Source organism: Salvelinus fontinalis, chromosome 24 (assembly GCF_029448725.1).
Source record: "Salvelinus fontinalis isolate EN_2023a chromosome 24, ASM2944872v1, whole genome shotgun sequence".
Taxonomy (NCBI): domain Eukaryota; kingdom Metazoa; phylum Chordata; class Actinopteri; order Salmoniformes; family Salmonidae; genus Salvelinus; species Salvelinus fontinalis.
This window is the reverse complement of record NC_074688.1, coordinates 39,862,242-39,875,395: the sequence shown is the minus strand read 5'-3', so window position 1 is coordinate 39,875,395 and position 13,154 is coordinate 39,862,242. Positions and strand designations below refer to the sequence as shown.

Genomic DNA, 13,154 nt, shown 5'->3' with positions numbered 1-13,154 from the left:
ACTTCTAGAAGTGACTGCATCCATTTAAGGATGGTTAGTCCCAAGAATTGAACCAACTATCCTGACATTGCCAAATCCGTGCTCTACCATCACCAAGCTTGACTGTTGGTATGAGGTTCTTACTGTGGAAGGCAGTGTTTGGTTTTCACCAGACGTAATGGGACCCATGTCCTTCAAAAAGTTGCCAAAAAGCACCTGGAAGCTTCTGGATGATCACCAAGACTCTTGGAAGAATGTTCTATGGACAGATGAGTCAAAGAATAACTTTTTGGACAAAATGGGTCCCATTATGGCTGGCCAAAACCAAACACTGCATTCCACAGTAAGAATCTTATACCAATGGTCAAGCATGGTGGTGGTAGTGTGATGATTTGGGGATGCTTTGCTGCCTCTGGACAACTTGCCTTAATAAAAAGGAACCATGAATTCTGGTCTGTAACAGAGAATATCAGGCCATCTGTCGGTGAGCTGAAGCGCAGCAAGACAATAATCCAAAAACACACAATCAAGTCTATATGGAAATGACTAAAATGCAACACATTTGATGTTTTGGAATGGCCTAGTCAAAGTCCAGACCTAATCCCAATTGAGATGTTGTGGCAGGACATGAAACGAGCCGTGTATGCTTGAAAAAAAAAAAAAAAAAGTTCTGCATGGAAAAGTGGGCAAAAGTTCCTCCACAGCGACATGAGAAACTGATCAACAACTACAGGAAAGTGTTTAGTTGGAGTCATTACACCTAAAGGTGACACAACCAGTAATTCAGTTTAAGGGGGAGAAAAGAAAAAAAAAAAAAAAAGGGGGCATTGGGTGTTACATATTTCATAAACAAAGTTATGCATGTAATTGTTGTGATATTTGTTCACTCAGGTTCTCTTTATCTAATATTAGGTTGTGTGTTGAAGGTCTGATAACTTTCAGTATTAAAAATAAGCAAAAGTAGAGAAAATTTGAAAGTGGGCAAATACTTCTTCACAGCATTGTACATCTACCTCTGTGCCAGATGTGGTTTACTATGGAGTCCATATTTTCAGCTCGGACCCACACCAGTATTATACAGAGAGATCATTTTTCATTCCTTTCATTCCTCCATACTAACAGACATGGTAAATAGTGTTTATTTTTGTGGTAACGTTCCTTAAAGTTCTACAATTTCAGAAGAATAAAATAAAAGGGTTTCAAAAATGATGACATTTTGACCCATTGGCACTTTTATGGTTAAATAGAACCCTGTTGAAATTATTTATTTTCATAAAACATAACTCGATTTTATAGCCCAGTGTCAAAACACCAAATTCATAATCAATATACTGAAATAGGTTATAATGTGAAAACGTGACATAAAAATGACTACACATACAGGTGTCTCACTTGTGTTCAGATGACTTCCTGTGTTCAGATGGCTTCCTGTAATCAACGTACTCCTCGCCTCATTAGTTCGCTTTCGCGCTGGGGCGATCGGCAAAGATGCTCGAGGAGGGCAGTCACGTGTGTTTTAGAGGCAGAGGTCCCGAGTTCACGCCAAGTATGGGATGGGTATATGGTCAATACGAATAAGGAAACACAGCATATGGTCAATACGAATAAGGAAACACAACACTTTTTTGATGGGAGAATTTCAACAAATCATCTCTCCACAGGTAGTTCTAAATTGGGACAGGTGCTGGCTCCCATTGGACTGATAGCTTGACTGTCAAATCCGACTTTGTGGCCAACTGCTTTTATAATGAGCTGATTTTGCCTTGCCATTTGAGTTTGAAAATGACAACAGCGCTGCCACGGAGAGTCGCGTATGAAAAATCAACGGTAGTTAACCAAAGATATGAATTTGTTTTAAAGAAAACATTTTAGGGGTCATCGTGAGGACTATAACGGTTTACATTAATATCACCACTGATGTAAAAAAAAAAAAAAAAAGAATTTAAAAAAAGGATGTGTAATACCACTCAGTTTTGTGGTGAAAATGAGCTTGCAAAATATATCATGAACAAAAAAAAAAAAACATGTAAAGTGTCCCATGTTTCATGAGCTGAAATTTAACAAATCCCCAAAAGGTTTCATACGCACAAAAAGCTTATTTCTCTCAGATTTTGTTAACATCCCTGTTAGTGAGCATTTCTCCTTTGCCAAGATAATCCATCCACCTGACAGGTGTGGCATCATCAAAAAGCTGATTAAACAGCATAATCATTACACAGGTGCACATCATTACACATTACACCTTGTGCTGGGGATAATAAAATGTGCAGTTGTCACACAACGCATTGGCACAGATGCCTCAAGTTGAGGGAGTGTGCAATTTAAATGCTGACTGCAGGAAAGTCCACCAGAGCTGTTGCCAGAAAATGTAATGATAATTTCTCTACCATAAACTGCCTCCAACGTCGTTTTAGAGAATTTGGCAGTACGTTCAAATCGGCCTCACAAATGCAGACCATGTGTAACCACGCCAGCTCAGGACATCCATAATACTGAGGATTATTTTGGTCTTCAATAAAGCCCTTTTGCGGGGAAAAACACATTCTGATTGCTCCCTAGTGGGTGGGCCTGGCTGCCAAGTGTACCTCTACCCAGTCATGTGAAATCCATAGATTAGGGCCTAATAAATGTATTTCAATTGACTGATTTTCTTATGTGAACTGTAACACAGTAAAATCTTTGAAATTGTTGCGTTTATATTTTTGTTAAGTATAATAACTAGAAAATGTCCACATTAGGGAAATTAGCGCAATATATAATATTTATTGCTATATAAAATTACAACAATAAAAAAAAAAGTTAATGGACAGCTACTTTACATTAGCGGCAGGGTTCTAGACAATTTTCTTCCAGAGACTTGTAGGACAACTAAGATGGTAGCCTATGAAACTAAGATGGTAGCCTAAGAAACTAAGATGGTAGCCTATGATTAAAAAAGTAAGCTATTTCATCTAACATATCCAGGAAATGCTGATTTATATTGATGTGCAACCTGTCAAAATAGGATCCAGTATTATCAGAAAAAAAATGTTGCTCTTCAGAGAATTTGCCGCCATCTTTGTGCATATTGGCATGTAGGCTATATTATACACTACCTGAGGAAGTGGGAACTCAAAACAATTAGCTAGATTGCTAACTCTAAATATGATATTGTTGCTATATAGCCACGATGGCTAATTGATTAATCTAAAAATGTAGGCGTATGTCCTACAAAGACTTTCCAGCAATAGTCCTAGGTGACCTACTCACTGCAAAATGGCATGCTCTACCCCACTCTGCGGATGCATCAAAACCACACTAGGCTACAGCCGACTCCGGTTGTGAAGTGGTACTCACAGAAAGCTCTCTGTAACTAGAACAACAGTAGTTGCTTTGAAAGCTGTATTTTTCCCCACAATTGCATTTGAGCAAAGGTCATACGCTTGTTTCTTCTCATAATGCATCTCTCCCTCCTCTGTGAGCACAATGGGGAGAGGGAGTAAGAGTGGGTCACTCACACAGCAGCCGACAGTGAAACAGGGACAAGGCTGATACTTTCATAGCAGGCATCATCAACGCTCCATATGCTATTAATGGTGTTAACCGAATTATGTTTTTAAATCCACAGGAACATTAGGTAGCAAAATAACAGAAAATTCCCGACATACTTCAGTAAGAAGGTAACGTCTGTAATTGTCAGTTAATCTGAGACTTGTCAGAACCTGGCTATGGGATGCAGGGGGTAAAGTGAGAGGTTCGAGCGAGACAACAAATTCAAAGACAGCCTATTTCTCTGTCCTCAAGGGGGGGGGGGGAAGAGAGAGAGAGAGAGAGAGAGAGAGAGAGAGAGAGAGAGAGAGAGAGAGAGAGAGAGAGAGAGAGAGAGAGAGAGAGAGAGAGAGAAACAACTAGACTGTTTACTATTAAACTCCACACTAATGTTGTTTTACATTTCACAAAGCAGTTTGTGTTTCTTAACCAGGCAAAGCTAAAGAGTAGGCTGGTGACTGGTGGTTTCAGATGAGCCTGCCTGTCCACACTCATTGCTTGCTCACCAGCTGATGTATGCTGCATGTGCCAGGTGTGGAGCGTCTTTTCCACTGCTAGAGAACAGACCCCATCGCTGCTGTGCACACACAGTGCTAATATTCTGCTTATCATTGTAGCCTATCCAGTCCAAGTGCAAATAGTCACGAGAAGTAGATCTGAGTCGCCAATGGTCGAGAATTACGACCTGGCTTCCATAATGACCTGACCACAACCCAATTGAGATGGTTTGGGATGAGTTGGACCGCAGAGTGAACGAAAAGGAGCCAACAAGTGCTTAGTATGTGGGAACTCCTTCAAGACTGTTGGAAAATAATTCCAGGTGAAGCTGGTTGAGAGAATGCAAAGAGTGTGCAAAGCAGTCATCAAGGCACAAGGTGGCCACTTTGAAGAAACTAAAAAATATATTTTGATTTGTTTAACACTTTCTTGGTTACTACATGATTCCATGTGTTATTTCATAGTTTTTTCTGTATTGTATAATAATAGTGAAGACATCAATAGTACAAATAAAAATCCTTGAATAAGTAGGTGTCCAAACTTTTGACTGGTACTGTATATAATAATTCAGTATAAACAATACCGACTTTTCTGGAAAAAACGGTACCCTGCACTAGTATGTCAATGATACTCTTGCTATTGCCCCCACGATTGACCAGGCTCTCTGAACTACAGTCTGTCTTCATTGTATTACAGAAAAACTTGACCTGAAATTAGTATTGAATGCAGGTAAAACTAAGTATATGTTGTTCTCTAGAGTGCATAAAAATAACTTTGATGATTTAAACATGTGTACTTTGGGTGTTGTCCATATTGATCGTGTCCGTGCTTATATCTGGATAGATGGAAACGCTGTCTCATAAAAAGCATATTGACCACGGTACGGCACCTCTCCGTTTTGCAACAAAGTCCACCCCCAGGACCCCGCCCCCCCCTTCACGTGAAAGCGCACACACTCAATTCTTCATTGTTGTGACTTGCTTGCTAGTTGAGATTTCTGCTCTTCACTCCGTTGTCCACTTTAACCTACATTTCACTGATCTTAGTAGCAGAAAGCAGGTTTTATTTGTGTCCTTCAAGGCAGCTGTCATTGATCACGTTAGTCTGCGTTTCATTTTATATGGCGGTTTGATCGCGGGAGAGGCACTAGTAATGTCTGCAGTTTTCGGTTTGGCCATTTGTTTCAAGTGTATAAGTCTTTAAATACATCTCTTTGCCAAAATTCGTCATCTCTCCCATGTCTTATTCAACTAGTAGTTGTTCTGAAATGTTTATTGCTTGCCTACATTTTACTCCCTCTGTTTAATATAACACACAGTCGTGAATTATTCATTTCGGGTTGCCTATCCGGACGTGAAGTTTGTTCTATAGAAGGTATTTGACTCTAGTGACAAAATTAAGGAAATTGGAGGGGGGGGGGGGGGGGTTCGGCAAGGCCATTTTCTCGCCTGCCTAAATTCACCCCACCTTCTATCCTGGGACTGCAAGGCCTAGCACACGTCATAATCAGTAGTGTGTGCCACAGAAAGTATTAAAAGGGCTGAAATCCCCCCCCCCACCCCTTCTAATTTCCTTAATTTTGTCACTAGAGTCAAATACCTTCTATAGAACAAACTTCACGTCAGAAGGAACCAGTACTGCTGGTCAGACAGTAGTAGTAGAACTCTACTGAAGGAACCAGTACTGCTGGTCAGACAGTAGTAGTAGAACTCTACTGAAGGAACCAGTACTGCTGGTCAGACAGTAGTAGTAGAACTCTACTGAAGGAACCAGTACTGCTGGTCAGACAGTAGTAGTAGAACTCTACTGAAGGAACCAGTACTGCTGGTCAGACAGTAGTAGTAGAACTCTACTGAAGGAACCAGTACTGCTGGTCAGACAGTAGTAGTAGAACTCTACTGAAGGAACCAGTACTGCTGGTCAGACAGTAGTAGTAGAACTCTACTGAAGGAACCAGTACTGCTGGTCAGACAGTAGTAGTAGAACTCTACTGAAGGAACCAGTACTGCTGGTCAGACAGTAGTAGTAGAACTCTACTGAAGGAACCAGTACTGCTGGTCAGACAGTAGTAGTAGAACTCTACTGAAGGAACCAGTACTGCTGGTCAGACAGTAGTAGTAGAACTCTACTGAAGGAACCAGTACTGCTGGTCAGACAGTAGTGGTAGAACTCTACTGAAGGAACCAGTACTGCTGGTCAGACAGTAGTGGTAGAACTCTACTGAAGGAACCAGTACTGCTGGTCAGACAGTAGTGGTAGAACTCTACTGAAGGAACCAGTACTGCTGGTCAGACAGTAGTGGTAGAACTCTACTGAAGGAACCAGTACTGCTGGTCAGACAGTAGTGGTAGAACTCTACTGAAGGAACCAGTACTGCTGGTCAGACAGTAGTGGTAGAACTCTACTGAAGGAACCAGTACTGCTGGTCAGACAGTAGTGGTAGAACTCTACTGAAGGAACCAGTACTGCTGGTCAGACAGTAGTGGTAGAACTCTACTGAAGGAACCAGTACTGCTGGTCAGACAGTAGTGGTAGAACTCTACTGAAGGAACCAGTACTGCTGGTCAGACAGTAGTGGTAGAACTCTACTGAAGGAACCAGTACTGCTGGTCAGACAGTAGTGGTAGAACTCTACTGAAGGAACCAGTACTGCTGGTCAGACAGTAGTGGTAGAACTCTACTGAAGGAACCAGTACTGCTGGTCAGACAGTAGTGGTAGAACTCTACTGAAGGAACCAGTACTGCTGGTCAGACAGTAGTGGTAGAACTCTACTGAAGGAACCAGTACTGCTGGTCAGACAGTAGTGGTAGAACTCTACTGAAGGAACCAGTACTGCTGGTCAGACAGTAGTGGTAGAACTCTACTGAAGGAACCAGTACTGCTGGTCAGACAGTAGTGGTAGAACTCTACTGAAGGAACCAGTACTGCTGGTCAGACAGTAGTGGTAGAACTCTACTGAAGGAACCAGTACTGCTGGTCAGACAGTAGTGGTAGAACTCTACTGAAGGAACCAGTACTGCTGGTCAGACAGTAGTGGTAGAACTCTACTGAAGGAACCAGTACTGCTGGTCAGACAGTAGTGGTAGAACTCTACTGAAGGAACCAGTACTGCTGGTCAGACAGTAGTGGTAGAACTCTACTGAAGGAACCAGTACTGCTGGTCAGACAGTAGTGGTAGAACTCTACTGAAGGAACCAGTACTGCTGGTCAGACAGTAGTGGTAGAACTCTACTGAAGGAACCAGTACTGCTGGTCAGACAGTAGTGGTAGAACTCTACTGAAGGAACCAGTACTGCTGGTCAGACAGTAGTGGTAGAACTCTACTGAAGGAACCAGTACTGCTGGTCAGACAGTAGTGGTAGAACTCTACTGAAGGAACCAGTAAGGCTGGTCAGACAGTAGTGGTAGAACTCTACTGAAGGAACCAGTACGGCTGGTCAGACAGTAGTGGTAGAACTCTACTGAAGGAACCAGTACGGCTGGTCAGACAGTAGTGGTAGAACTCTACTGAAGGAACCAGTACGGCTGGTCAGACAGTAGTGGTAGAACTCTACTGAAGGAACCAGTACGGCTGGCCAGACAGTAGTGGTAGAACTCTACTGAAGGAACCAGTACGGCTGGCCAGACAGTAGTGGTAGAACTCTACTGAAGGAACCAGTACGGCTGGCCAGACAGTAGTGGTAGAACTCTACTGAAGGAACCAGTACGGCTGGCCAGACAGTAGTGGTAGAACTCTACTGAAGGAACCAGTACGGCTGGCCAGACAGTAGTGGTAGAACTCTACTGAAGGAACCAGTACGGCTGGCCAGACAGTAGTGGTAGAACTCTACTGAAGGAACCAGTACGGCTGGCCAGACAGTAGTGGTAGAACTCTACTGAAGGAACCAGTACGGCTGGCCAGACAGTAGTGGTAGAACTCTACTGAAGGAACCAGTACGGCTGGCCAGACAGTAGTGGTAGAACTCTACTGAAGGAACCAGTACGGCTGGCCAGACAGTAGTGGTAGAACTCTACTGAAGGAACCAGTACGGCTGGCCAGACAGTAGTGGTAGAACTCTACTGAAGGAACCAGTACGGCTGGCCAGACAGTAGTGGTAGAACTCTACTGAAGGAACCAGTACGGCTGGCCAGACAGTAGTGGTAGAACTCTACTGAAGGAACCAGTACGGCTGGCCAGACAGTAGTGGTAGAACTCTACTGAAGGAACCAGTACGGCTGGCCAGACAGTAGTGGTAGAACTCTACTGAAGGAACCAGTACGGCTGGCCAGACAGTAGTGGTAGAACTCTACTGAAGGAACCAGTACGGCTGGCCAGACAGTAGTGGTAGAACTCTACTGAAGGAACCAGTACGGCTGGCCAGACAGTAGTGGTAGAACTCTACTGAAGGAACCAGTACGGCTGGCCAGACAGTAGTGGTAGAACTCTACTGAAGGAACCAGTACGGCTGGCCAGACAGTAGTGGTAGAACTCTACTGAAGGAACCAGTACGGCTGGCCAGACAGTAGTGGTAGAACTCTACTGAAGGAACCAGTACGGCTGGCCAGACAGTAGTTGTCAGAAGTAGAACACTATGACTGCTGGGACATCTTAATCCCTCTATCTGAAAACAATAAAGTGGTGCCTTTCAGAACCAATCAGTTCTCGCTCACCATCAATCATTAATCACCAACATCACACTGTCACATTTGGAATAATCTAAATCGACAGTCACGTACTGCCCATGTTAAGTTATCCATTGTCATGGAGTAGTAAACATGAAGACGTCTTGTCTCCGTGTCTAACTAAACCAGTGTGAACAGTGACTTAGTTCTGTTTATTTCCCAAAGCCCCATGCATAGCTCCTATCACACAGTGTTAAATGGCCTGTAAAGCACTAGGAAGGCTCCATCTCCAATGGCCGTAAGCTCTCAACAAGCTTCACATTTATTTACATTTTATTGAACCCTTAACTAGGCAAGTCAGTTAGGATCAAATTCTTATTGACAATGACGGCCTACCCCGGCCAAACCCTAACGACGCAGGGCCAATTGGGCACCGCCCTATGGGACTCCCAATCACGCTCGGTTGTGATACATCCTGGAATCTAACCAGCTTCTGTAGTGACGTCTCTAGCACTGAGATGCAGTGGGATTCAGTATTCAGCCCACTACTGGCCATCCCTAACAGCCTGTTGAAAACCTTAGTGGAATCAGTATTCAGCCCACTACTGGCCATCCCTAGCAACCTGTTGAAAACCCTGTACCTTAGTGGGATTCAGTATTCAGTCCACTACTGGCCATCCCTAACAGCCTGTTGCAAACCCTGTACCTTAGTGGGATTCAGTATTCAGCCCACTACTGGCCATCCCTAACAGCCTGTTGAAAACCCTGTACCTTAGTAGGATTCAGTATTCAGTCCACTACTGGCCATCCCTAACAGCCTGTTGAAAACCCTGTACCTTAGTGGGATTCAGTATTCAGCCCACTACTGGCCATCCCTAACAGCCTGTTGAAAACCCTGTACCTTAGTGGGATTCAGTATTCAGTCCACTACTGGCCATCCCTAACAGCCTGCTGAAAACCCTGTACCTTAGTGGGATTCAGTATTCAGCCCACTACTGGCCATCCCTAACAGTCTGTTGAAAACCCTGTACCCTAGTGGGATTCAGTATTCAGTCCACTACTGGCCATCCCTAACAGCCTGTTGAAAACCCTGTACCTTAGTGGGATTCAGTATTCAGCCCACTACTGGCCATCCCTAACAGCCTGTTGAAAACCCTGTACCTTAGTGGGATTCAGTATTCAGCCAACTACTGGCCATCCCTCACAGCCTGTTGAAAACCCTGTACCTTAGTGGGATTCAGTATTCAGTCCACTACTGGCCATCCCTAACAGCCTGTTGAAAACCCTGTACCTCAGTGGGATTCAGGCCACTATAGGCTTTAACGCTCCCCTTGAGCTGACAAACTTTAAGGGGGTAATCTGCAGTTTGAACAATAAAGCCGACTACCTGCTACCGTGTTTTGATAAAAAGCTGTGGGACAGGGCTTGAGAAATGTAACCACTTTCATATTAATTGACAGATCTCTGGATGCAAGGCCTGACCGTCCATGATATCAAAGTTATAGTTTTAACCATGTTAAGGGAAAGGCTTGTGTCTTCTGCATTTAACCCAACCCCTCTGAATCAGAGAGGTTGCCATAATTGACATCCATGTCGCCCAGGGAACAATGGGTTAACAGCCGATTTTGACTTTATCAGCTCGGGGATTCGACCCAGCAACCTTTCAGTTACTGGGCCAACGCTCTAACCACTAGGCTACCTGCCGCCCGGCTATTCAGTGTTTGTTTACAACTTAAATGTTTATAAACATAGGAGCAAAACAATCTTATATTTTGTGTTCTAAATGGGGTACAACAGTTGACCTTAGCTAATGAGAGGTTATATTCTTCAAGATTCAAAATGGGTAACATTAGATATCATGAATATAAAAGTTTTTAAAAATTAGCAATGAATATTGCCCCTTCGAAGTCTGAAAGCCACATATTAAAATGTGCCATAACATTTGACTTAACAGTATGTTTTAGGGTCGTCGCTGACAGAAAGTAGGCTATACAAGCGCACAATATTGCAACCGCATGAATAGAAAACAGATTTGTTTTTCAAAAGCACATCACCATAACATCTGTTGAGATGGCTAAATGCTCTTCACATAACGTTTTAACTACATGTGATTTGGCTGACTGACTGATTAATAGATTCATTACTGATTGATCGACAGTGATTGCTCTATGAGTTTCTCCACTCACCACTGTCAGTCCTCTTTGTGGCGAAGAGGATGATGAGGGACAATATTACGATGAAGAGGAGGGAGACGATGGTGAGCAGCCCGATCTCCAGAGAGGTCCAGTGGGGCTTCTTAGCCGATTTAGGGGGGACAGTCTCCACCATGCTCAACACTCCTTCAGCTGCTGGCTGTAACGCCTCACCTGAGGGGAGACAAGGTTAACTCTGAAATAATCTCCTTGAAGAATATAAACTAAATAAACATGATATATCATAGAAAGATGTGGCAACAGCTGTAAAAATAAAAGGTCAACCGTCCCTCCCAACACCACGATAAAGGTCAACCCTCCCCAACACCACGATAAAGGTCAACCGTCCCTCGCAACACCACGATAAAGGTCAACCCTCCCCCCCAACACCACGATAAAGGTCAACCGTCCCCAACACCATGATAAAGGTCAACCGTCCTCCCCAACACCACGATAAAGGTCAACCGTCCCTCCCAACACCACGATAAAGGTCAACCGTCCCTCCCAACACCACGATAAAGGTCAACCCTCCCCAACACCACGATAAAGGTCAACCGTCCCTCGCAACACCACGATAAAGGTCAACCCTCCCCCCCAACACCACGATAAAGGTCAACCGTCCCCAACACCATGATAAAGGTCAACCGTCCTCCCCAACACCACGATAAAGGTCAACCCTCCCCCCCAACACCACGATAAAGGTCAACCGTCCCCAACACCACGATAAAGGTCAACCGTCCCTCCCAACACCACAATAAAGGTCAACCCTCCCCAACACCACGATAAAGGTCAACCGTCCCTCCCAACACCACGATAAAGGTCAACCGTCCTCCCCAACACCACAATAAAGGTCAACCGTCCCCAACACCACGATAAAGGTCAACCCTCCCCCCCAACACCACGATAAAGGTCAACCGTCCCCAACACCACGATAAAGGTCAACCGTCCCCCCCAACACCACGATAAAGGTCAACCGTCCCTCCCAACACCACGATAAAGGTCAACCGTCCCTCCCAACACCACGATAAAGGTCAACCGTCCCTCCCAACACCACGATAAAGGTCAACCGCCCCCCCCCCAACACCACGATAAAGGTCAACCGTCCCTCCCAACACCACGATAAAGGTCAACCGTCCCTCCCAACACCACGATAAAGGTCAACCGTCCCTCCCAACACCACGATAAAGGTCAACCGTCCCTCCCAACACCACGATAAAGGTCAACCGTCCCTCCCAACACCACGATAAAGGTCAACCCTCCCCAACACCACGATAAAGGTCAACCGTCCCTCCCAACACCACGATAAAGGTCAAACCTCCCCAACACCACGATAAAGGTCAACCGTCTCCCCCAACACCACGATAAAGTTCAACCGTCCCTCCCAACACCACAATAAAGGTCAACCCTCCCCAACACCAGGATAAAGATCAACCGTCTCCCCCAACACCACGATAAAGTTCAACCGTCCCTCCCAACACCACAATAAAGGTCAACCCTCCCCAACACCAGGATAAAGGTCAACCGTCCCCCCCAACACCACGATAAAGGTCAACCGTCCCCCCCAACACCACGATAAAGGTCAACCCTCCCCCCCAACACCACGATAAAGGTCAACCCTCCCCCCCAACACCACGATAAAGGTCAACCCTCCTTCCCAACACCACGATAAAGGTCAACCCTCCTTCCCAACACCACGATAAAGGTCCACCGTCCCCCCCAACACCACGATAAAGGTCCACCGTCCCCCCCAACACCACGATAAAGGTCAACCGTCCCCACCAACACCACGATAAAGGTCAACCGTCCCCCCCAACACCACGATAAAGGTCAACCGTCCCCCCCAACACCACGATAAAGGTCAACCGCCCCCCCCAACACCACGATAAAGGTCAACCGTCCCCCCCAACACCACGATAAAGGTCAACCCTCCCCCCCAACACCACGATAAAGGTCAACCCTCCCCAACACCACGATAAAGGTCAACCGTCCCCCCCCCAACACCACGATAAAGGTCAACCCTCCCCAACACCACGATAAAGGTCAACCGTCCCCCCCAACACCACGATAAAGGTCAACCGTCCCCCCCAACACCACGATAAAGGTCAACCCCCCCCCAACACCACGATAAAGGTCAACCCTCCCCAACACCACGATAAAGGTCAACCGTCCCTCCCAACACAACGATAAAGGTCAACCGTCCTCCCTAACACCACGATAATTGTCAACCGTCCCTCCCCAACACCACGATAAAGGTCAACCGTCCCCCCCAACACCACGATAAAGGTCAACCGTCCCCCCCAACACCACGATAAAGGTCAACCGTCCCTCCCAACACCACGATAAAGGTCAACCGT

At 45.2% G+C, this 13,154-nt stretch overlaps 1 protein-coding gene across 3 annotated transcripts in view; it reads right to left on the bottom strand.

The window, feature by feature from the left end:
* LOC129822424 (neprilysin-like) overlaps nt 1–13,154 on the bottom strand; it is a 60,135-nt gene that overhangs the window by 42,147 nt on the left and 4,834 nt on the right. For all 3 annotated transcript variants that reach the window (XM_055880701.1, XM_055880703.1, XM_055880704.1), the window contains exon 2: nt 10,795–10,974. In XM_055880701.1, the coding sequence (XP_055736676.1) occupies nt 10,795–10,974 (180 nt within the window). The remainder of the gene's footprint in view (nt 1–10,794; nt 10,975–13,154) is intronic.